Here is a 24,377-nt window from a genome sequence, read left to right as displayed (position 1 = left end):
CTCTTAACAGTCTAGGGAAAACGAGGTAGACATCGCCGTGTTATTTACGAGTTGTTAACTCGGCTTACGAAAATGTACTGGCGATAACACCCACCCAAGTTCTTGAAAAGCAGGTAAGTTCATAGTTCTACAATCACGAAATAGTTGTATAATCAAGTCGATCTCGATTCGATTGTTATTCACGAATCTCTGAGAGATACGCAAGTACGAGTCAGTGTCTATGTATTACTACATTAGACAAGATTTGCCAACATTCGATACCTGGCAGGAGAGTAATTCGGGGCTCAGGCTTAACCCGTCCATGGCTAACCGCTCGTCCGGAAGGATAATCTGGGGAAGAGATTGTTCGTACGGTCCCAGTGCACCCTTCGAGAGCCGAACTTGATCTTTACTCTGTTCCAGGGCCCGGTCGACTGACTTCAAATAACCCATCAAGGCTTCTTTTTCTCTGCAGCGGAGAAAATTTCCCAGTGTTGGATCATACAACTGGTACCAGAAAAAGATGTGTTTTGTCTGTCTCTCTGTCTATCAATCTGTCCGTTTGCCCGTCTGCCTGATTGGTTGGTTGGTTGGTTGGTTGGTTGTCTTTTTGTTTCGTTTTTTTTTTTCACAAACGTTTTCACAAACGAAAATAGACCGTTTTGGGTTTTGGTTTGTCTGCATTTCACACTTAGGTTGCTACAAACGCAATTGACGATGACATTTACTTCTGGAAAACGGGAAAAAAGAGAAAAACTTGCGAAGAGATTAGGCAAGTGTAGGCTAAATAGATCAACAATCAATCTACCATCGTCCTCAGATCGGCCAGTTCCTCAGTAACCGACGGGGCGTTGGCGCGAGGTGAGCCAGCTTTCACTTACACTGTTCTTCAACATAACGTTATCGTCATAACGCGTGATCTTTATTACACGTGACTGTGTTCGGAGTACTCGTGAGGGATCGTCCCAGCTTTTGATTGGATAATAGGAATCGGAAACTCGTCAAGCGTTTTAACGGAGATTTTCCAAAACGGTACCTGTTCCCTCGATCGTTGATAACATTAATTAAAGCCTAACTAACTAGCCCTTACCTAGCTGCAGCCGTCATGGTTTTCTCAGCATCGTTCAGTCTGTCTACTAAAGCGTTCTTCTCGTTCTCCATGTAAGTCATCTGTTTTGAGACCTGGCGGACGGCGTGTTCTTTACGACGAAGCTCCATCTTGGCTTCAGTCAGACCCTACCAAATAACCCAAGCAAATAGTCGTTTCCAGTAAATACTGAGTTATTGAGGTTACTAGTACAATGCACGGAGACGTAGTGAACGAACCGAAGAAACCGAGCAGGTAAATAACAGGAAACTGAGATGACTTTTCATTCGTGCGACGCTATTAAAAGCAGGTACCATTATCAATTATACAACTGCAGGGACGGGTTTGTGGACAGCCGTTTACCTCTTTTCCAGGTTAAAAAGGCGATCGACGTTCAATTTCCCTTGTATATTTAGTATTTTACCTTTTTCGTTTTTAGCAGTTTTAGATTAGGCAATGTTAAAGCTGGGGAATGCAAACAAAGACGCCCACTGAAAGGTTCTAAGACTGAAGTCAAAATTGAAGATAATCCTGGTTTTGCGTATCACAGCTTTGAACAATCACGCCCTTGACAGTAAAGTGTCTTGACCAAGAACACAAAATAATGACAACGGCTAAGATTGAACTCGCCAGTCATTACTTGGAATCAGCCACTGTTGGTAGCCTCCTGTATGGCTCGTCATGTAATATTTCAGGGGAAAGACTGCGTGACAAGCCCAGAGTGTCTTCTATAGTTAAATGATTTCCATCTTAACGGTTTATCAGTGATCACAAACTAAAGCGGAATGTCTGAACAAAGAGCTATTGTTTGTACCTTGACAGCTTCTGCGAGCGTCACGTCCTTTTCTTCACCCTGATTTGCATGAAGTTCCAGGCGCTCACCCATCTCTTGCATCTGTGCCGTCTGCTCGTTAAGCAGGGCCTGGGCCTGTTGTTCCCGTTTCAAGGCATTGTTGAGCTCCTCGCAAATATTTTCAAAACGAGCCACAGGGACCATGGATAACATCTAGATGTAACAGAGCAGTTTTCATTTGAGTGTCGAAAAGTAATTCTTTAAAAAAAAATTGGTTTTGCAACTACGCTACACGATTGGCTTAAAAGACTCGAGCCACTTTTTTGTCTTTTGTAATGTCCGTGTCCTTTATGATTGGCTAGCGTGATTACTTTGATTCTGGTTTTACGAAACAGACAAATTACTCCGTCTCGTCTTGCTCCTAGCTTACACAGTGTTATAGCCGGACCACCAAGAATATTTTTTTTGTCGGCCGCACTGCCTGGTCAAACCAGATTACGAAGTACATCTCTACTGGACAATAACGAAACGATAAATCAATTTCAGATGATAGTAATCAAGTAGAGAAAAAAAGAGGAGACCTGATATGTTCTCGGACAAATTGTTCAGCCTCTGTCTTTATTATATTTGCTGTGTCTTAACTGGCTCTACGGTGAATTTGGTTTTAATTACTTAAATAGTCCTTTTTCAACAACTGTTTTTAACGAACGAACCTCTTCTTTCATCTCCTGAAGTCTTTCCTCCAGACCTCGCGCTTCCTCCTTTGCCTTACGATGCTGTGAATCAGCGGAAGACTGGGCACTCTTTAGCTCAGAAGTCTCTTGTTTGCTTTTTGAGAGTTCAAGACGCAATGAACGTCTGTCAACCTCGGCTGAGTGAAGGCGCTGAGTAAAGCCCAGGATGTGATTCTGAAGAGCACTAATTGTTCGCTGTAGATAAGAAAAAATGGAATGGCACATTATCACACGCCAAGAAACCAAAGGCACTCGCCAGTCATATATTCAAGCTCGCCAGTCACATATATCCAAGCTCATTTTACGTAAGTATCCCGTTCGTTTCTGTGTGACACCGGGCGCTTTCCATTCAACAAAAAGTTTCGAAAATTTAGAAACGGGGACAAATGGACAAGTGGAAATTTCCCGGGAAATTTTTCCTTGGAAAGTTTCCAAGAAATCCAGAAATTGTTGAATTTTCGAAAAATGGAAATACCAGGAGGAAAGTCAAATGGAACGAAAATTCCCGGTGAGAAATTTCCGACAATTTCGGTACACCTCGTAAGGTTGACTCCTTTTCTGAAAATTCCGCAAAATGATGTTCCATTCGTAACTGGAAATTTCCGGAAATTTAAACCAGAATTTTTCATTGAATGGAAAGCGCCCGCGCGCGCCCACCGACCACAAAATCTACTCAGTTCCCCAAGACTGTAGCGCATGCACGCGTATAAATTAAAATTACAAATTCCCTGTTACCTACCTGACTGGAGATATACGCCAATCCAGTAGATGGACCTTTGGATAACCACTGCTGTAGACCCAAGCCTAACAGCGCCATCAGCTCTCCTCTGAACCCAGAGTATCTCTCGTGCCAAGCTTCTTCGCCTATCACCCGGCCAGAAAATTCCGTTTGAAGACCGGAGATGATTTTACTATATGCGTTCCTGGCTGCGGCAATTATACTGTTCCCGGATGAAGGACTAAGCGCCCTGCTTCCGCCATCTGAAAAGTGTTGTGAAGAAGTCAGTTCAAGTTTTTAGTGCAGAGTGCACTATTGGGATGATTTAGGGGGGTGCTGTTCGCTAATGTACTTAGCACTAATGCCATAAGGTGTAAACTTTAATGTTTGTTTAATTAATTAATTTCAATTAATCAATTAGCCATGCAGGAAGGAGGGGCTAGGTGGGGTAGCTTCTTGAGTGCACTACGCAAAACGCGTCATACTTACGTTGGTTTCCTGAAAACATGAGAAAACTATATATGTTTTTTGCAAATCTCTTGCTATCCTTGTGGTGCTATTCTCTCTAGAACAAAAGCAATTTATACGAAACGCAAGCGCAGAAAAGTTAGCCTTCAGTGTCGACTACATGTTAGGTGAAGGATACATTTCATACCCGATCACACAAACGTAGAGTGCTTTTCCTTGTGGTAGAACACAACATGTAAGACGCATGCGTTCTGGCATTGCTAGTGTGAAAAACTCCGCTTTCGAGTTTATTCCAGTGATATCACACTCTCGTTTTGACCAGGGATAGCAGTTATATTTCAGATAACGTCAGTTCTCCCTTTTTAGTGCAAATAACGCTGTGACTGCGTATCTTCTGGAATCACCCCTAGCTCGATTCAAGAAATTTCGTCTGCTGTTTTATAACTATTGTGTGTTTGCCAGGGTTCAAGTAAAGAATGGAAACATAATGCTTCTCGTTAGCGGCTTGTTTACCGGGGTATTTCCTCTTCCATGAAGGGAGCAAAAAGTTCATATTCAGCCGAAGCTTTGCTGCCTTAGTTACATGTAAAACTAGTAAATTTGTGACAAAAGAAACTTCGCAATTATTGCCGTCCGTGGAACTTACTGAAACCGCCATATTTTCATCAGTCTTTGAGACGACTCTCTCACCGATCTGGGATATAATTTCGACCAAGTAACGATCTCTACATTCAAAACTTGTCGTTGAAACGCTCCTCAATTGTATCAATCGATAGCATTGTTTTTTAGTTTGATGTAAATAAGAACGCACTATTCCGTAGCTGGACGTGACTATTTGATAATTAGATTAGTTCTTGTTCATCGGTGAAATGAAAATTTGCGTTTGGAATAAAACAAAATCGTTCCTATTCGACTTTTCAGCAGTTATTTCACTTTTATTTTCTATTTATCTCCAGCAGTGAGCAAAAAAATGCACATCTTTCTTATATTTTCGTGGAAACAAAGGTACCTTGTTGCACACATTGGCGACTCAGGAAAACAAAAGTATCAAGTTGAAAACGTTGGCGTGAAAAGCACAATTGTCACATTTGCCGCAATGACTTTCAAAACCGTCTCGACAAACGGTAATCGTAAGTTATTTTTGAGCCTTGAAAGAAAACATAAACATGAAACATACACACTGCTAAGATTATGTCTTATCAAGTTTTTTTGTCCGCTGATATTCCGCTCATATTAGTTGACTACCAAGGGAGAGAACGGCATGGGTGAGGACCTAGGTGACTACTGTATCGGAGCCGTAAATTACACTCTGCAGTATCTGAGATTGTCTCACTAGTTAAGAATGAACATGAGTTCAAAATCAAGAGGAAGGAGAAAAATAAATTATAAAACTTGGGAACAAGCTTGGTCATGTCGTCTTGACAAAGCATTGAATCAACATAATGTAAAACTGAACAAGTATAAACGCTCTGGTGATTCATAGCAGCCTTAAAAGCGGCCAGTGCCGGTTTAAAACTTTCTGTGAATATCAGTATGACGTTCTACCACGAATGCCGTTGTGTTATTGGCTGCGTAACTCACTATCTATTCTGTTTGTGAGTAGCCTAGCAGTGTGCGGTTGTTAATGAAATGGCGGTTGCTTCGTTACGTTTTCGAAGTGCCTGTGAAGAGGATTTAAATAATTTTCTAGTTCAGTTTTGAACGACTAGTAGATTTATACTCTATCGTTTTCTATGCGTGATAGAAATTTCCAGCTCAGAATCTAATTGTTCAAGGGAACATATGCATAATTGCCTGCTCTGAAATTATAAACGACCTCTCTTTTCATTTCTGAGATTTGCCTTCCTTAAAAAAAAAGAAAGAACATAGTGCCATTTGCCAACTAACCTCGGTCATCGCGCCCCGAATCTCCATCCCAGGCCTCGTTCATCCTATTCAGAGCAGACTGTAACTCGCTCACGGCACTGGTCAGGTGACTTCGTAGCTGGGAGCTGGTGAACCACGCCTGTGCTGACGTCACCCTGACACTTGCACGTGACGTGTCCCCGGAAATGGATTCTCGTGTATGGCCACCAGCAAGACCTGTTAAAATGGCGCAGGTAATTGAAAGTTGTTTTTGTTGTCGTAGTTGGGTCTTTTTTCTTTTACTTTTTTTTTTCCTCAATCCAAGATTATGAGCACGGATTGCACAAATTACAAGTTACGTACGACAGAAAACTAGATTAAGTTAGAAACGTAATATGTGGAAAAAACGTTCCCCCTAAATTCGATGAATTTTTCATCAGCATTTCTTTTTTCAAGGTTGTAATTGTATTTAAGACAGTAGAGAATCACCATAAAGCGTGACGTGTTGTCACTTGTAGTAAGTCTGATATCAACAGTTATCACTCACCCTTGAAGTCTGCCGTCTTCTTGGATGTTTTTCCGCAGCACACAGTGGACATTCCGCTAAACTCACCCGGAGACTCGGACGACACGAATAATTTTAAACTACAAGATCCAAAATAACGCAGTCTGTTAGCTGCAATAACGGCTATAACACCGACTCTGAACACTAAGACAGGACTCCGCCCGTCCCTCAGGAGTTGCTTCTTGGCCGTGCGGGATTCATCCTTTTCCCGCTTCTCACCTTCCATTTCGTTACTTAGCATTTCGCCTAAAGTGTTCGACTGATCCCGGAGAGATTCTAAAGTTCTTGAATATTCGGATAAAATCTTCCGTTGAGAGGCTAAAGCTCGTATTCGTCCAAACGCAGGCCATAAGGCGCCTGCGAGCAGTGCGCAAACAGTTAACAACGACGACTCGCTTCTTTGACTTTGTTCCAACGATAATTGAAGTCGAGCGTTTTCCATTTCCAGCGTATCTTTGACTTGTCCTGTTTCTTGAGCCCTTTCCCACGCTTGGTCAGCCAAAGACTGTGTTTTCTGAAAGAAAGAAAATCGCTTAAAGCTGAAACTAAGAATTCTTGTCCTGCAAAAAAGGGCGGCACAATAAACAAACCCCCAGCTCAATGATTTCGTTAATTCTCGTCACCTTTAAGTTTGAAAATGTCAGTTTTGACATTATCAGATGCAGAACTACTTCAGTTGCCAACTTACTCCGGAAGCTAAGGAATAAAGTCAACAATTCTCACAAAAATTAAGAAGTTCACAACTTTATCAAAGCCAGCCACAGAAGGGCCATAAAATGCCTATCGACTGAGTGAAGACAGCCGGACGGAAAATATTCGGCTCTCTGTCAGGACGCACGGACCTCGCTGCGCTCGGTCCGTACGTCCGGCCCTCTCACTCAGTCAATAAGTTCCTACTATCATCTCTGTCTCGCTTTTTGTTTAAGCTATGAAGGGCCCTGAACATCTTAGAAGAAAAGCGCAAAGCACTAGTGATACCTGGGTTCTGGTATGGAGATCTTTGATCAGGTTACTGTAATGTTCCTCTACCTCACTCTTTTGTTTCTTCCACGAAACTTCGCGGTCTTTGATGGCCGTAGAGAGCTGGGGATTTAAAACAAGATGTGAGATCTTAGCACTTTCACACCAGATAAAATAACTCAATTGACTTCAAGCCTGGTTTAAAGATTAATCGGATTTCCAACAGGGCTGGGTTGTTCAAAGCCCGATTAGGCTAACCTACGATTCGCAAGAATTTTTATTCCAGTTTTGCAACTTTTGGATGAGGTTTCATGTTTACATTGCTCACCCTTTAGTTTGAGTTTTAATAACCTCAAACTGCACAGAGCATAAGCAATGAAACATTTTGAGACAAGAAAAATCAATACTTCGGTTTACTTCGGTTTACTTTTAATTTACTTTTAATCCTTTCGAACAACCCGGCCCAGGACACGCAGTTTCGGCGGTGTAAAACAAAAGCAGAAGAAAACTGGCTGCTTCTGAAGGCTGGCATTACTAAAAGCAAATTCTCAGCCATCCTCAACTGTCAATCACTTTTTATTCGTTGTTTAAAAGTGCGCTGTAGATTTCGTTTACAGTTAACTTAAGCTTCGATTGAGGCGTTGACACTTGTGCTGGATACTCGGTAAAGAATTCCCGCCCTTTAGTGCTAACCAATAACATTCGAGTATTGCGGCGGTCACTGCACGTGCCTTGAGTTGTTTACGTCAAAAAAATAGAAAGACTGCGACGCCAAGGAGACAAACAAGGTCAGTAAAGCGAATGTTTTATTATCTATCCGACGTATTGGGCAATTTTTACAGAAACTTTAACATCTCGAACCTTCTAATACGCGAAACTCGGCTTCCTTCTTCGGAATTTCGTAGATGGAGAAGTAAATGCAAACAGACGAGAGGAAACGAAATTTAAGCTTGATGCATTTGCGAACAGAGTACGTGAAGAAACAAAGAATTACTTAGTCAGGTATTTAAGCAAATAACATGCTTTAAAACTAAGAAAACATCGTTTAAAATCAAGCTAAGGTTTATCATTAGTGGTTTTATGATGTTAACCTACCTCCGTTCTTAATTATGTGTTTATCTTGTATTTATCGTGGGCGACCGTGCGAGCCTTTACTACAACTGTACGTATACATAACGAAAGATAGAGTTGTTCAACTGTGTATTAGGCCCATACTACGCCGAAGGAATTTGAAAACGGAGGTTTCACTCTGAAAACGAATCAAATGTTTCCCATCCGCACTACACCGGAGGAATTTAAAAACGCCACAATCACCGGTGATTTTGGATTCGTATTTGAAAAAAAAAAAATCGGGCAAGGAAATCACATGATCATCGTGAGGTCATCGTTTTGAAAAACCTTCGTTTTCGAAATGCTTTCTGTCCGCATGAAAACGAAAAACCGGCGTTTTCAAATTCCTCCGGTTTGATGAGCGTTTCCGTAAAGCTCTGTTTTCGTGACGGATTAGTCTGGACGGTAGGCCTAACCGTAGAAATAAAGCTGCGTTTTCAAATTCCTCCACCCAGCGTAGAGTGGACGTAGCCTAAGTTACTTGTCCTATCAACAGCTTACAGTAGCTTGTGGTGTGCTGAACATTTAACAGCATGATCAGTCTTACTTTGGTCACTGTTTGTTCGTGTGCCTCCTGTGCATGCCGAAGTGACTCCTCTTTGCTCAACAACACGCTCTCAAGGTGCTGAATCTGAAATGGAAAAAGTGTTTGGGAAACGAATGTTTGAAGCTGGTGTGGACGACTGTATCAAGCACCTCACATCGTTTTTGCAGACTGTACGATCACTATGTGCGATACACAAAACTTCTGATCAGACTAAGTTAAATATTCACGTCGGTATCTTTCTAGGAAAACATACACAACAAAAATCAACTACGTAAACGGAAGCCTTACCTTATACCTCATGGTCAAACATGAAACTTAAAATTGCAAGGTCAGTAAGTATGAGTGACTTACCCTCTCGTTAGCTCTGTTTAGCTCGCTGAGTTGAGCTGACAGTTGCTCTGATACCAGGTTACACATGTCTGACCAGGAATATCTGGACAGAGCGGAGGAGTCTGGTGACGAGACATACACCTGTCCGGTGATCATCCGCTGGTATAGGGAATGCAGGAACATGCGATGAGTCTGAAAGAACCAGAAAATCCTACGTTTAATTTTAGCAGTGATCAATGGCGACACCGGACACGTGTTTCACAAAGTAGAGGACAATAATGCACTATTACGTAACAGTTGAGTGGGGGAATGGTGCTTTTGTTGACCTGTATAGCCCCACCCAGTCAAAAGGAACAAAACAAAATTTCAAACTAGTCGTCAACGCAACGCCCTTCCATAATAACCCCTTGCTGCTTTCCCAAGTAACATCAATATGAGCCCGTGACGTTCTAAACATTCTCGCTGATTCTAAACCCCCAATACAGTGGCTTGCTTGTTGGATTAATAATGTTACAGTATGCTCAGAAACCTCTGATCTATCATATTAGAGTAATCTTCTTTGCCCAACCCCTTTAAAGGCTGTAACCTTTCCTACCCCTCCCTCTGCCCGTCAGTCAGAGCATGAGTTACAATACATAAAGATACAGCAGTAGAGTAAGTTAGGGCTCGCAAAGAAGAGCTTCGCTGAAGAAACATGTCTCCTAGGAAACATGAACTGAACAATCAGTTAGTCCTACCTCATCTTCACGATTTAAGACGCTCTTCACTTTAATGTTCTAAAAGGAACAAAATAATAGGTACCATTATTGATTTATTCATTTGTAAATGCAAACGTTTGACACTTCACGCTTTTATTAGTCTGTCCACGGACGTTTATCTTTTTGCTACGAGTTATTTTTCTTCGAGAGCTCTAACGATACGAGCGTAGAGCGGGAGAGCGTCTTTCCCCAGCCCCACCCCCTTTTGTTATGGCTAAGCTTGTGATCTCGACAAACTCAAGGCAAAATAGAGGGTCTGAGCGAACAGACTACGCCTTTGCATTCAGATAAGGAATATAGCTGATAAGAGAGAATTGTAACTTGCAATCGACGTACCTCCTCCTCTGAGTTTTGAACTTTGTTTTTGGCGTCTTCTATGGCCTTGTTCAATGTTTGTATGTCAATCTTCATGGCAGCTATTGTGGCTTCCTTCTCTGCGCATTCAGTGCGTGACTTGGCAAGCTCTTTAACTTTAGAGGCCACCGCGTTCTCCGCCTCCTGGCAAAAACACGCACAGAAAAACATAGGTTATTAGCGAAGACCAAGTTGGTCAATCCGGTTGAGCCAAGATTTTCTTGGACAAAATAATTTGATGGACTAACACTCAAAACGTCTGCTACGTGAAGGGCTTCCTTAATGGCGGTAAAACTACGTTGTGTTAGAATCAGCCTGTTTTACCATGTAGACTATCATTTTGGTATTTTTTCCCAATTGTAAAAAAAACTCATCTCCTCGAATACCCTTTTTTCAATAATTTCCTCAGTTTTTCTAAATAAATCTGATCACTATGTTCTTACTTTCATAGCCTTTTCTCTGCTGGTCACCATTTCTCTGTAATGTTCACAGTCCGCTGACAGTTTCTCCACAACCTCTCTCATCCTTTTTAACTAAGAGTATCAGAAGCAAAAATAACACATTATCTAAGCCTGAAATTCAGCTACCTCCCCAAGTCGCTCTCAAATTGGAACAGGCTACAAGAGGAGGAAGAGATTCGAGCTGAAGTAGTGTAATTCCTAACTGAAATACCAAATCTTGTTAATTACGATTACGATTTGACAATTTGCTGACTGTTTTCCTTCCACTTGCAACAAAATCCTTACGATTCTAGAGTGTTGTAAATTTGATGTCAGTTTCTCTAATAGCAAGCGAAACACTAAGCACGCGCGACTTTCATCTAGAATGAACAGAGAAGATCACAAAGTGGCAACAAATTTTCCAAAACTTTCTATGTAATAGTTTAAGAGACAGTGCATAGAGATTGATAAGTTCGACACCGACCTCAACTGAGGCATTAGAGCATCTGTTCTGATAATCAACCAGTGTGTGACGCAGATTCTCCAACACGGCAGCTGGTGACAGAGCCTTCTGTTTCTCTTTCTTGTGACCTGCAAGAAATAGTGAATAACTTTATTTTCATGTTCATGTCATTTAAGTCTCAGTCTCAACCCAGTTTCAACTAAGGATCTTGCATCTCAGATTTCGCCATTCCTTCATACAGTGCTTCTGAATGCGATCAGTTCCTTATATGAGCATTCACGAAGGCTCACCTTGTCGTTTGTGTTCCGCTGGTTTTTCAATCTGAAAATTGTCCAGGAGCAGTTCAAGCTCACGCATGCTACTTCCATAGGTTGTGTCCAGCTGAATTTGCCGTTTCTTCGCCTGTAAAAGATGTATTACACGTCCAACTTGGTTAAACCAAAACCAGTGAATGAAAAGTTAAAAAGGCGAATGCAGGTAAACTGGTCTGAGTAAAGCTCTGCACACCAACCCTCCCCCCCCCCCCCCCAACCCCACATGCCAAACCCCTGCAAACAGAGACATTACTTAATAGCCAGTTCTTGTCTATACGTTGTAAATGAAAGCTCTATTTAATCCTGTTTTTTTCCCGTGAAAAAGGGTTTAGGACTGGACCTAAAAGCCTCTGCCCCCTTGAGAAGGAGAGAGATATATGTAGTCCCTGAAAACAAAAAAAATATATATCTTTTAGGGGGCAAGGGTGGGGTTTAAAAATTGGCAAATTACAGATTACAAATATGTACGTTTTACCTGGCCGAGTTCACTTTTCAAGGCATCAAAGTTCTTCTGATGTACTTCCAGTTGTTTAGACAAGTCCGTGATGATCTTCAGTTTTTCATCTATTTCTTCCTGTAGTTTCTTTCTTTCTGTAGAGAGACTCTCCTCTAAACTAGCCACTTTTGATTTCTCTGCTTTACAGGTGTCTCTTTCTTCTTCAAAAGCTGCTTCAAGCTCCCTGAAGAGAAGAAAATTGTGCAGTTTGAAATAGATAGATACTATGAAAATCACCAAACCATGGAATGGGCTCAAAATTTTGTACAACAACCATTCCCACTTTATTGTGCTGACCCAGCCACATTCCTTCGTATTGTTGTGAGCTGACTGGAAGCAAAGAAAGACAAAGTTGAGTGTCTTTACCTCCATTCATTAAAAAAAAAATGTTTCTACCTTCTTCATTCCATTTCCCCACCTTAAGCTTGAATTGAATCTTGAATCCATCACTACAGTTCGCTGACAGTCAACTCACAACAGCACAAAGAAATGTGGGCTGGTCAGCAAAAACACGAGCCCATTCCACAGTGGTTTTTCAAAGTAATACATACGTGTTTTTACATAGCCTGATGCAAACATGGGGATCGGTCTAGCAAAATGCAAGAGTTTAAATCTAAAACCATGCTAGAAGTGAGGGTTTATACTTGACTATTGAGCTCTCCTAGACTTTGATCAAAGAGCACCATTATATTACAAGTATGAAATGCAAGAAGAAAGAGTGGCAGAGTTATAATTCCTCATTACAAACCTGTGCTGTTTTGTCAGTGTGTCTAAGTTGTGTTTAGCTTCATCTACTGCTGATTTTTCAACCTCCAAGGCACCTTCAAGATCTCTTACCCTTAACTGCAAAAAATAAATATGGTTTGCATGTTAATTATATATTAGTCGTTTTTAAACCTTTGCTTGGTCAGTCACCCCTGTGTATCAGTAATGTAATTTCAGTTACAAAACAATCCATCTATCAGCTGCGATTAAATGATGGTTTACGACTTGATTTCCCTCATGGGAAGATGTTGACATCTTTTGGAGACAGATCTTTCACTGTTGCTGCTCCCACATTGTAGAATGCCTCACCCATCTCGTTAAGGAAATCAAAGACAGTTCAACAGTTTAAATCCTCACCCAAAACGAACCTTTTTAAACTAGCTTTAAAAATTTGACATAATTTTCAGAATTTATGATGTAATGCACCTTTGATCATCGCATATTAAAAGTTACAATATCAGTAATTAATTTATTGTTACTATTACTATTGCTATTGCTATTGTTATTGTTATTGTTATTGTTATTGTTATTGTTCTTGTTATTGTTATTGTTATTGTTATTGTTATTGTTATTGTTATTGTTATTGTTGTTGTTGTTGTTGTTGTTATTGTTATTGTTATTATTATTATTATTCCAGTGAAATAGATTTATTATTAGCAGTAAATAAATTAGTCAGTAAAAAATATTAGTCTCAGTAAAGAAGAAAGACGTCTGGCTCATAAGCTCTGACATTTAACTCTAGATTCTGTATCATGATCCATCCACAGGTATTGTTGCTACTCTAGAGGGAATGTTGGTAATTTTACTCCCAAACTCCCCAGCATTATGAGAGATTGTCCCAACAATTTGCGGGAACCTGTTTATACTCCTTGGAAGAAAGGAACTGTGAGAGTCAATATCTTGACCAGTAACTAGCCTGTGAGCAGGCTCTTCACAAAAAAAAAAATTAAGGAGGGGTGAAAGGGAAGAAGACCCTCCCCGAAAAGAGCCTGAGCCCACAAAAAGCCTGCTGGCAGGCTATCCAATAACACAACAAAGAGATCTTCTAAGCAGGACCGCGACCCTTGTCGCTGAATCCAAAGTCCAGGGCACTAACCCTTAGGCTGCCACACCTCACACACAATATTAATAAAAATATGTTCATATAATTTCATCAGTATTAATAAAAAAGCTAAAACAGAATTGAATTCCAACTTGCCCTTTGGACAAGTAGCTCTCAAAACAGCAAAAAAATCTGTTTGTCCCTAACAACCAGCCAGCAATTAGTCTTTTTCTCAAGCCCCAACCAAACTTGCAACAAAGTACTCAAATTATTGAGATCTACATATTTAGTTAAAGAGGAATGAGGACAGAGAACATGTCCAAGCTGTTTTTTCTCAGTCTTGAATACATAAACATCCAAAGCCTGTTAAGTTATTGCTTTCTCTCAAAAGTGATCCTGCATAGGCCAATACAACATATTGACTAAGTGTTGACTAATTAATACCCTGAACCAAGTCTGAGACTGCAAATCAACTATATTTGACTGAAAATGTGTAAGTTACACATGGTGTGTCCAAGGGAAGCACCAGTCGATTGATCACGCACAGAGTAAATCCCCACAGAAGTAACAAATAAATCATATACAGTGTTATGCCCACCTGAATGATCTCTGAGTTAAACTTCGTCTCTAAGTGCGCAGCCCTCTCTGCTTCAATGCTTTCTTCTAGTGACTTAATGCGTTCTTGATATTGCTAGAAAGGAAATGACAGTTGACAGATAATTAGAGCAAGTGGATAATTATTACTCACTAGCATTAACCCTGGGTTAGGTGGGTTAATATCAACTGGAAGAGTTGTGTCTTGAGAGAGGTTTTTGAAGGAGAGGTCTTGTGCCGTGGCCAGTTTTTGATGTTGGGCTTTGAGTTCAGAAGACTCAATTAACTGTACAGGAAGCTATTTGCCGGGTGCCTGACACTTTTCCTGCACAGTTTCCAGTTTCAGTGATTGACAAGTGTTTATTGTGTTGTTGGATAGAAAATATGAGGTGTAGTTTTACATTCAAAAACGAATGAGGCTTGAAAGATGATTTCAATTTTACATTAAAAACAGAAAGCCTAGTCTGTCTGAGAAAAAATCTAAGAAACATATTTTGCTCTTCTTTAGTTCATTTTAATTCATAAATAATATTTTCATTCATGGAAAACAAAGTCTTGTCATACATCATGTATTAAGAGTTGTTATTTTTAGACACATTTTTCTTCTATTTTTACTGTAAAATCTTACATTGTAAAGCGCTTCAGAGTATTCTATAATTTTAGCACTATATAAATCTAATATTATTATTACTAATCATTAACGCCCAAGTCGCTAGTGGAGGGAAGGTGCCTACAAAGCCCAGGGGCTGCAACCACAGTCACATCCCCAAGGCGCTAGAACACCCGACTGGCCTGCCCAACCCGCAACCAAGCCACCAGCCCCCCATGCCAAGCCCCTTACAGGCACCCGTTACACTCAAGCCAGATGGCATTGGTGGAAAAAAAAAAAATGCTGAAAAGAGGGGGGGATAGGGAGGGAACGCCGAGAACCACTAAACTGTAATTCAATCCACGACGCCACACTAACAGAGCGATGAACACACTGCGAGCACACGGGACAACAACACATGTACTAACCAAAAATACCGCTGGACAATGTCAGCCCCAGGGCTCTCATGACCATATGACTGTTGCAAACGTTACAGAACACACAAAACGCTAAACAAACGCTAACAGATGGCCAAGGCACTAACAAACGCCTACAAAAATGCTACTGACCAGACTTGCTCCTGGTCATAAACTATGTAAAAATTTCATTGAACTATATCAAACGCTACAGAACACACCAAACGCTAACCAAACACTCACAGACGGCCGAGACACTAACAACCGCCTATAAAAACAGACAAGACTAGCTCCTAGTCATTAACTATGTTAAATTTCATTTAACTATATTTATATTGTTGCATAAGGATGATGATGATCTCTCGTCCATTAGAGAGTACAAAAGTTTGATCTGTGATGCTAACATTTTCGCCATGTTGAATGTGACTTTTCCTCAAAGATCAGTATATGAATGTCTTAAATTGATACAAACATTATTTGCATAAGAGAGTTGTTGATCAACAAAGCTTCAAATGTATTATTCAGTTTTTACCCATACGTTTCAGAGCAAAGATACCTCAATTTCTTTCTTTAATCTTTCTTCCTTCTCAGAATAGAACTCCAAGTCTCTTTGCTGCTTTTGTAAAGTCTCCCCTTGACTTGATCTTTGGGCTGAAAAAATTGTAAACTTAGATATTAAAAACACTATTATTCATAATTATATTTTATTTCATTAAGAAGAAATAACAAGTACAGTTTAATTTTGAAATAATTCAATTATTGAATGTTTAGCAATCTGAGGTCTATGAATGCATTGCCAGGGAAGCATGTCATTTCTTGCGACGCATTTCCTGCTGTTTCCAGCCCCGTGTCACCTCCCCTCCCCTCCCCTCACTGTAATCGCTGACCTATGAGTCAAGATACCATCAGTGTTGTTTGTGCCTCAATACAGCTGTACACCCAGCCATCAATACCTCTGGTACAAATAGAGAACTACCTATTTACTTGTTCTTGAACTGCACATTAACTTACTTTCAAGGGAAGAACACTTTTCTTGCAGCTCAGCATACAAACTGTGGATTAAGATATCAAATATCAACACCATGCAGTTTCTCTGTTAACTGATCACATAAGCAATGAAAATACAATGTAACATTATGGTCTGAACCATTACAGAACAAAAAATATTTATTGATGTAAAAAATTTTCACCTCTCTTGTTCCTCAATCACAACATGCAGCTTCCTTTTTTCTTCTCCCTCAATTTGGAGTTGGTTTGTGAGTTGGAGAATCATATTTTCCTGCACAAATGCCACAGAAATGTTGACAATGTAACTTCCACATTTTCTTTTGCTTCATGTACATAATCTCACTTATCTCATAGACAGTCACCCTCCACTCCTGCAGAGCTATATACACTGTAAGTATTATAGTTATGTAACATTCCCAGAGACACTACTGTAGTAAAATTTGTTAACTGCCTCACTTCATCATTCACTGTGTACATATATAAAAAAAACATTTTCTGACTGCACAATTTCAAAGTTTTTGTACTGAACGATTTTGTAAAGAAAACTTTCGTGCAAATTAATCTTGAGAGTAAAGTGATCATCACAGTACAAAATATAGTCCTCAGGGAAAAATCTACTACCATACGGTAAATACCAGATATGTTTTTACAATATATTACTGAGAAAATGTTCAAGAACCTCTTTAACCAATCTCATAAAAGAAAACCACCATTTTACATTGCAGCAGCATAGGCAACTAATAAACAGCACTACAATAATGAACATGACAATACATGTACGTTGTACCTTTTCTGCAAGTAGCTGATTAGACTTGTGTTCTTCATTTTTGCTGGATTGCCTTGTTGCTTCCAAAGCTTCCTCAACATTTTGTAACTGTTTCTTGAGCTGAGTGATGTTTTCTTTGTTTTTGTACATGTGAAAGGAAAAACCATTTGGTATGCATTACAATTGTAATCCAAAACCACACAGTCCCACAATCCTGGCTGCTTTTTTTAACCCAGGATTGTAGCTTTAGTCTCCCGGTTAAGATTTTCATTGGGCCGGTCACAATTTTTCGTGAGACACCTGGAACAAAACTTTTGTCCTCAATCTTTCACAATGCCTTGAATGCGGAGCTACCAAGCTTCACGTTTACAATATGGCGGATGCAGTACACAGAAAGAGACCACCCTAACCAAGTGCTCAAAACAAGATTTTATTTCAATTTACCAGTTATAGAGGCAGCGATACTCATGGTAGTCAGGAATTTTTTCCAAACATTTAGACAGTGCGATATGGTTTAGATATCAAATTATTGTACGTGCGTAACCTAAAAACTGTTTGTTATCCTTTACTGTGTGATCGCCCCCCAAAATCCAGCCAGCAATGACCTCTTTCTCAGCCGGCGAATTATCACCGGCAGCCAGCACTTAGCAACAGCCCAGCTAACCAATCCGTGGACTACTGCACGTGTGCCCATTTAACACATTTACATGTATAAATCCCTGGCAATAGAGTAGTGCAAGTTTTCAGAAATATGGCAGGATTCATTGATGTGAAGGTAAAAAATTTAGGAAAACTTAAACTTCCCACATTGATCTTTTGTTCATTTTTTGCAATCAGTTAAGAGTGTAAACTGAAGTCAAACTAAATGTAACCAGTACCAGCCCTTTACTTGTTTACATTTCTTTCTTGGCGCACATGTTCAATGCATGATGTGGCATAACAGTGCTTTAATTACAGTACATGTACATCATTAATCACTCTTTTAAGATTCACAGTTTACTGTGTTGAAAAAATAAATATTTGGTTAACAAGTAAACATTTGTGCAGCATACCTTTGAGACTAGCATTTGTCTTCTGAAGAGCACTCTCCCTCTCTGCTGCCGCCCTCTTTTCCTGATTGGCTACTCTGTTTGCGACGGTAAGATCATACTCCAGCTTCTGTCTGTTTGCCTCTCCCTTCTCCACAGTGGATCGGAGTTTGGCCACTTGACCTTGTAGCCCCATAATCTACAACAAATTATTTCATGGAGACCTCTAGTTCTTGTAATATAGACTTACTTTGTACCACAAGGTACCCAAACATGATCCTTCTCTATCTTGGTATTTGTTTGCGAGCAGTGATCTACAGTTGCTACATGTACTTGCTGCGATGGTAAGTTAATTAACACAAATATTTATTAATTCTAAGCATACTCCAACATAATCTGGCTTAACAGTGTACTGTACAGCATGTGGCCAATTTTTCTCCCAGAGCCCTATCTCCTCTCTTTGCTCATAAGTAGAAGAGTTTTTGTTTCCTTCCCTCATATACATGTATCCATGTTTACATATAATCACTAGTAACTGTACCTCTTCATTAAATTCTCTGATTTTGTCTGCCTGCTCTTCTTCACCTCGAGCAAGTTTACGCCTCAGCTCATTAGAATCTAGCCCAAAATAAAAATACCTCATGATTAATTTTGAATGCATTTTTTTGAAAATAGAAGAGTAAGCTAACAATATTTAAAATAATACACTATGTTCTAAAATTAATAACGATATCACTCTTATCACAGAGTCTTTCTAAAATATGGTCAATAATTCAAACTATAGTCACACAACCTTTTTATCTCAATAGAACATGTACTCAGGATGCCCAACAACATCATTGTATCACTCCTCTGTCTTAAACACCCAAAGGAAAAAGGAAGATGGGCAGACTCAAAAGAAGAAAAGAATGTAGCCAGCTGAAAGTGATGAGCCGAGGCTCAACTGCAAGCAGCAGACAAACTTAGATGGCAGAGGAGGGTAAAGACCATGTATTTATGCAAAAGAGCTTGAAGAGGCGAGGTATGGTGAGGTGAATCTTTCCATTACAAAAATTGCTTGATATTGGCAAAGAAATGACCTAAACACATTATTTTATTATTAAAAATTTATAAAAAAACGTTCACTGGCTATATAAAGTTAAAACTTTCAGAGCTTTCGGCTGTCATACTACAGCCTTCAATGGATAAAAAATGGAAAAGATAACAACTACAAATATATACAAAAATAGGTGGAACTATAAAAAGAATATATTAAAATGGAAAAATATAAGTGTTAATGAACTAATTGTTCTTTTTTAAAAGAATGGAGTATTGATTGGGAAGCATCTTTGAATTGTTATCTGCATGATCTGTCGAAACGGTGTGCCATGATTCTAGCGTCTTATGAATATGTGAAGAGCCCTTATCAAACACTTGGGAATTTTTAAAGTCAATAGAGTGATTTGAAGACCAAGCGTGTTTAGCGATGTTGGAACCTCTTGCGTAAGACATCACATTCCTCATGTGTTCTTTTTTTCTCGTTTCAAAGCATCTGCCAGTCTCGCCTACATAACTCCATGGGCAGTCGGCACAAGATATTTTATAGACCACATTTGGTTGAAGTTCAATCGGAGGTCGAGATTTAGGAGAGGGAAACTCCTGTTGTAATGTCTTGACTGGCTTGCTGACAACTCGAATATCATGTTTTTGAAGAAATCTATTTAGAGGCTGAGAAATTCCATTAATGTAGGGGAGGACTACATAACTAGAGGAATCGGAGGGTGTGGCCCATTTGAAAAACATACAAACAAGTTCCTCAGGTGCTGGGATGGAGTTTGTGCACCGAGTAGAAGATTTCTTCTTTAGAATGTTGGAGATGACATTTTGGGGGTAATTGTTAGAACGTAGAGCATCAGTGACATGATTAAGTTCAGCCTCTTTTCCTTGTTTCGTGCTCGGCAGTTTAGTTGCACGATGTAATAAAGTCTCAGCTGTACTGATCTTGTGTCGTTTGTCATGGTGGGAGAAGAAATCCAAATACCTATCGCTATGGGTTGGTTTTCGATATACATCAACAATGAGAGCATTATCCTTGCGAGTAGCCAAGGTGTCCAGGAAAGCGATCTGCTTATTATTTTCTTCTTCAATAGTGAAGGAGATGTGTTGATCGATAGCATTGAGTGTGTTATGGAAAGAGTCGACTGCATTTCTTTTAATGATGCAAAAACTATCGTCAACAAGCCAGTCAAGACATTACAACAGGAGTTTCCCTCTCCTAAATCTCAACCTCCGATTGAACTTCAACCAAATGTGGTTTATAAAATATCTTGTGCCGACTGCCCATGGAGTTATGTGGGCGAGACTGGCAGATGCTTTGAAATGAGAAAAAAAGAACACATGAGGAATGTGATGTCTTACGCAAGAGGTTCCAACATCGCTAAACACGCTTGGTCTTCAAATCACTCTATTGACTTTAAAAATTCCCAAGTGATTGACAAGGGCTCTTCACATATTCGTAAGACGCTAGAATCATGGCACACCGGTTCGACAGATCATGCAGATAACAATTCAAAGATGCTCCCCAATCAATACTCCATTCTTTTAAAAAAGAACAATTAGTTCATTAACACTTATATTTTTCCATTTTAATATATTCTTTTTATAGTTCCACCTATTTTTGTATATATTTGTAGTTGTTATCTTTTCCACTTTTTATCCATCGAAGGCTGTAGTCTGACAGCCGAAAGCTCTGAAAGTTTTAACTTTATGTAGCCAGTGAACGTTTTTTATAAATTTTTAATGTGTTTTGTCCTGGCTACGGTTCTTCTATTTTTAAAACATTATTTTATACATGATAACAAAATACAACAAGAGACTTGATTCTTGCCTGTGTAATCCATTAGATTTCCAGCTTCTTGCAACTTCTGTAGTTGCCATCTAAGTTCCCGAATTTCATTTTCATATTCTGCCACTTGGTCATTGTTCCTGGGCACCACATCCATTTCGTCAGCTTGTTCAATACTCTGAAAATAACAAAGGACAAAATTGATTTAAATAAATAGCATAGTTACAGGGTAACATTGTCTTTTAATATAAATGATCATTACCAATTCAACCAAAACAAGCAGGATTTGACAAACTGTCTTGAGACTAATTATATAGTTTTCTGGCTTTAGAATACTTGCAGGTTTTGTATTTCTGCTAAAAACTGTAGCTGGCAGTGAATATAAAACCTATAGCTGTAAATGGTATGGCGTACATGAATGTACAAGATTTTTGTGCAATTTTAGCGTGAAATGTATTCTACCGGTAATTGTCATTTGCTAGGTCTTACTTTTCACCACCACTATCAGTCCTATTAGAGCATTTCAAACACATTTCACACCTTGATAACTAAACACAGGGTTCTCATTAATTTAGGGAGTAGACGGCCAGCACTTAATGAGAACCCTGTTAACATCTACTGAATAGCACTGGTCAGGATTCAAATTAGTTGAAGAGGAAGTAAATTATTCCAGGAGTTTTCTGGAGTACAAATATAAAATTTCCAGGATCCAGAACTCAGAATTGACAGCAATTTCAAACGCTTTTTGACTTTACTTTAAATTCCAGCAGTTTTCCAAGAATAAATAGAGAAAAGAAAAATTTTCAATAAGTTTTGCAGTTATAAGCATTTAAACAGCTAAAGCTAAAGATGTAATAACAGGTAATGCTGTTGCTATGGTAACCTGATATATATATGTATATATAACAGGATGCCCACAAATTGGTCATTGTTATTGGCATCTACGTGATAACATTATTTTAGTATCATCTGATTAAGAGTACAGTGGAAGTACTGATCCAGCAGAGTATTAGTGATGGAAAGAGTTGGCAACTATTGTCCGCCATCTTTGACTCCTGTGCCAGCCATAACTGGCCGTGACGAGCCTTGGCCTTTCTTCCACTTCTGACGTCATCACCCTTGACCAAAATTGGCATCATCTATGCTCAACTTCTGCAGGAGGAAAAGATCTTTCCAATGATACCCAGATCAGAGTAATCAGCCTCATGGGGCCTGAGATATGCACAAAAATGCTCAAAAAGTTGAGTAAAAAACTCAGAGCAAAATTTCCTGCCCCTATATGTGGCTACTCCGTGGCAAAAATTGCCTATCTCAATGATTGTTTCTCAGAATGTTTTAAACTGGAAGCAAGCCCAGTAGAAGGTCAATCACTGCAGCAAAAAGAAAAGAAGAAAAAGGAAAGGCAAAAAAAAAAATTTAAAAATCGAAAAGCCTAAAGACGTAGGTCATCTCAATATTTTGATTTCTGCACATGCCTGAGTGAAAATGTCGTAAAATGCAATGCTAGGGGAAAGAAAGGCATGCTGTCATGTTGCAAATGCCTTTTTGAGTAGATTGGAGCTAATTTGGCCCTTATCCAGCCTGAAAATCTCCAAAACGTCCAAAAAATGCGTTTATTAGCAAAAAGCTCCAGGAGTCAATGGGTTAAGAGAGTCATGTAACCCTGATGCAAATTTACCCACTAGGAGTTTCAAATGTTTATTTACCCTTTTTCGCATCCTCTGCATTAGCAAAGCTTCTTTGAAATTTCAAAATTCAAAATGGCAGGTGTTTCAACACTTTCTAAAAGTTTTATAAACTCTAAAACAAAAGAACATCAGTGTTTATGTCATTTAACCAAGGTGTTGAGCTGTTTACGTCGGCAAGTGGGTATTAAAGCACTGATGTCGTGATAGGATGAAAATAATACGCTCACACTGATTGGCGAATGTCGACAAACTACAACAAATTTCCAGATCAAACATCGTGTTTGTGTACACTAAGCACACATGAACGGGAGATAAGCTGGTCGAGGCCGATCAATCAATCCGTACTGAAAAAAAAACAACACAACCCACCTACACGTGCGGATTGTTAAAATCGAAACCCTGTCGCTTAGATCGCATTAGAACTAGGATGTTCTCGATCAAGACAAGTGTCATTTAACCTCTCCTTCATGACATGAGCAAATTAACTAAAAGTCAACTGCAATCATTTGACACGCGGAAATCAACATGATCATGATTCCTGCGAACAAATGTAGTATACGTTTAGAGTTTACATGGGGATTTATTGTAACTTTAAAGAAAAAACGATTAAAAGATGCTTACATCTTGAGCAAATGCCGGAGAATTTGGCGAACTATTTCCACTGTCAGGCGGAGAGCCCGTTGATACAGGAATGGGAGAAATCGAAGCGCTCGCCGAGCGTCCTCCCTCTGTGTAAGTAGAACTCCAGTCACTCGTAGCCATCTCGCATGATTTATACCATTTTGAAGCCACTGGTGAACGAAAAGACCATGCTTTATGTCACATCCATTAGAACGGCACTTGGTTTTCTTTTGTTATTACAACAATACGCTGAAAAACCGAAGTGACTTAGGCAGCTTACAACGGAAAATGGCCAAAAAGCGCGATTTGTTTTGTTGTTTGCTACCGCTGACCATATTTTCCCGCTTATTTCCAGCCTCATTACCAGATTGCCTCCGACAGGTACGAGCAGGACGGGGCCGAGTGTACTGCTGAGTCACGATGCCAAATGCAAAGTAATCGAATCTTGCCTAAATTAAATCCAGTGAAAAATATATAAACTTAAATGGAAAACTTCAGCGGTGCTAGTGTTGCCTACTTCACAAATTCTTTCGCACTAGATCGCATAGAGCCAAACAAACGCGGATCAAAACAAAACGAGTTAACCCACGTTTATTTTTATCTATATCTTATTTTAAACGAGTTGATTTCCAGAACTGTTTGAACGTTATAGTAAAAATAAGTAAAAATGGAAATGAAATCAAAATATGACATAAAAAATAGAAAGCCATATGGATGATCCGTTAAAGAGTCCCTGACTTCCCTGACCCCATAAGAAATCCCACATAAAAACAGATCACCATGCTAAATATTAAAACAAAATGAAAAATTTCAAGAATCAGTTTTCAAGAAATTATCCATTATCAGTACAATTACTCAAAGAAACTCAAGCTCAAGACAGAATGTCTCATGTCTCCCATTTTCATATCTATCCTCGCCTTCTTGTACTGTTTTGGACAACAGCCTTATTCAAATAATAAATTATACGAATCAGAAAGTAATTATTGGGCGGAATAGCTACTTTGCTCATGTGACGTTTGCAATAGCTAAAAGTGACTGGGAAGACAACGGAAGAAGTAAATTATAATGCCATTTT

At 39.5% G+C, this 24,377-nt stretch overlaps 1 protein-coding gene across 3 annotated transcripts in view; it reads right to left on the bottom strand.

Moving 5' to 3' along the window:
- The window catches only part of LOC145478387 (coiled-coil domain-containing protein 171-like), a 31,247-nt gene extending 7,357 nt beyond the window's left edge, over positions 1-23,890 (bottom strand). Inside the window, exons 1-27 of one of the 3 annotated variants that reach the window (XM_081456413.1) lie at positions 23,303-23,389; positions 22,700-22,775; positions 21,036-21,171; positions 18,711-18,787; positions 18,194-18,368; positions 17,163-17,275; positions 16,558-16,646; positions 16,379-16,419; positions 15,924-16,018; positions 14,367-14,459; positions 12,710-12,804; positions 11,941-12,145; positions 11,442-11,553; positions 11,173-11,279; positions 10,692-10,781; positions 10,231-10,392; positions 9,874-9,912; positions 9,158-9,328; positions 8,807-8,890; positions 7,168-7,272; positions 6,172-6,703; positions 5,667-5,861; positions 3,333-3,574; positions 2,573-2,788; positions 1,881-2,072; positions 1,070-1,215; positions 262-448 (exon numbers count right to left, since the gene is read on the bottom strand). In XM_081456413.1, coding sequence (XP_081312539.1) covers positions 262-448; positions 1,070-1,215; positions 1,881-2,072; positions 2,573-2,788; positions 3,333-3,574; positions 5,667-5,861; positions 6,172-6,703; positions 7,168-7,272; positions 8,807-8,890; positions 9,158-9,328; positions 9,874-9,912; positions 10,231-10,392; positions 10,692-10,781; positions 11,173-11,279; positions 11,442-11,553; positions 11,941-12,145; positions 12,710-12,804; positions 14,367-14,459; positions 15,924-16,018; positions 16,379-16,419; positions 16,558-16,646; positions 17,163-17,275; positions 18,194-18,368; positions 18,711-18,787; positions 21,036-21,171; positions 22,700-22,720 — 3,720 coding nt within the window. In that variant the 5' untranslated portion in view covers positions 22,721-22,775; positions 23,303-23,389. Of the gene's footprint in view, positions 1-261; positions 449-1,069; positions 1,216-1,880; positions 2,073-2,572; positions 2,789-3,332; positions 3,575-5,666; positions 5,862-6,171; positions 6,704-7,167; positions 7,273-8,806; positions 8,891-9,157; positions 9,329-9,873; positions 9,913-10,230; positions 10,393-10,691; positions 10,782-11,172; positions 11,280-11,441; positions 11,554-11,940; positions 12,146-12,709; positions 12,805-14,366; positions 14,460-15,923; positions 16,019-16,378; positions 16,420-16,557; positions 16,647-17,162; positions 17,276-18,193; positions 18,369-18,710; positions 18,788-21,035; positions 21,172-22,699; positions 22,776-23,302 lie in introns of all 3 variants that reach the window. The other 2 variants (XM_081456421.1, XM_081456405.1) reach the window with 2 other exon arrangements.
- Positions 23,891-24,377: the final 487 nt, after the last annotated feature.

This window comes from Orbicella franksi, chromosome 1 (assembly GCF_964199315.1).
Source record: "Orbicella franksi chromosome 1, jaOrbFran1.1, whole genome shotgun sequence".
Lineage (NCBI taxonomy): Eukaryota > Metazoa > Cnidaria > Anthozoa > Scleractinia > Merulinidae > Orbicella > Orbicella franksi.
This window is presented reverse-complemented; position numbering and strand designations above follow the sequence as displayed.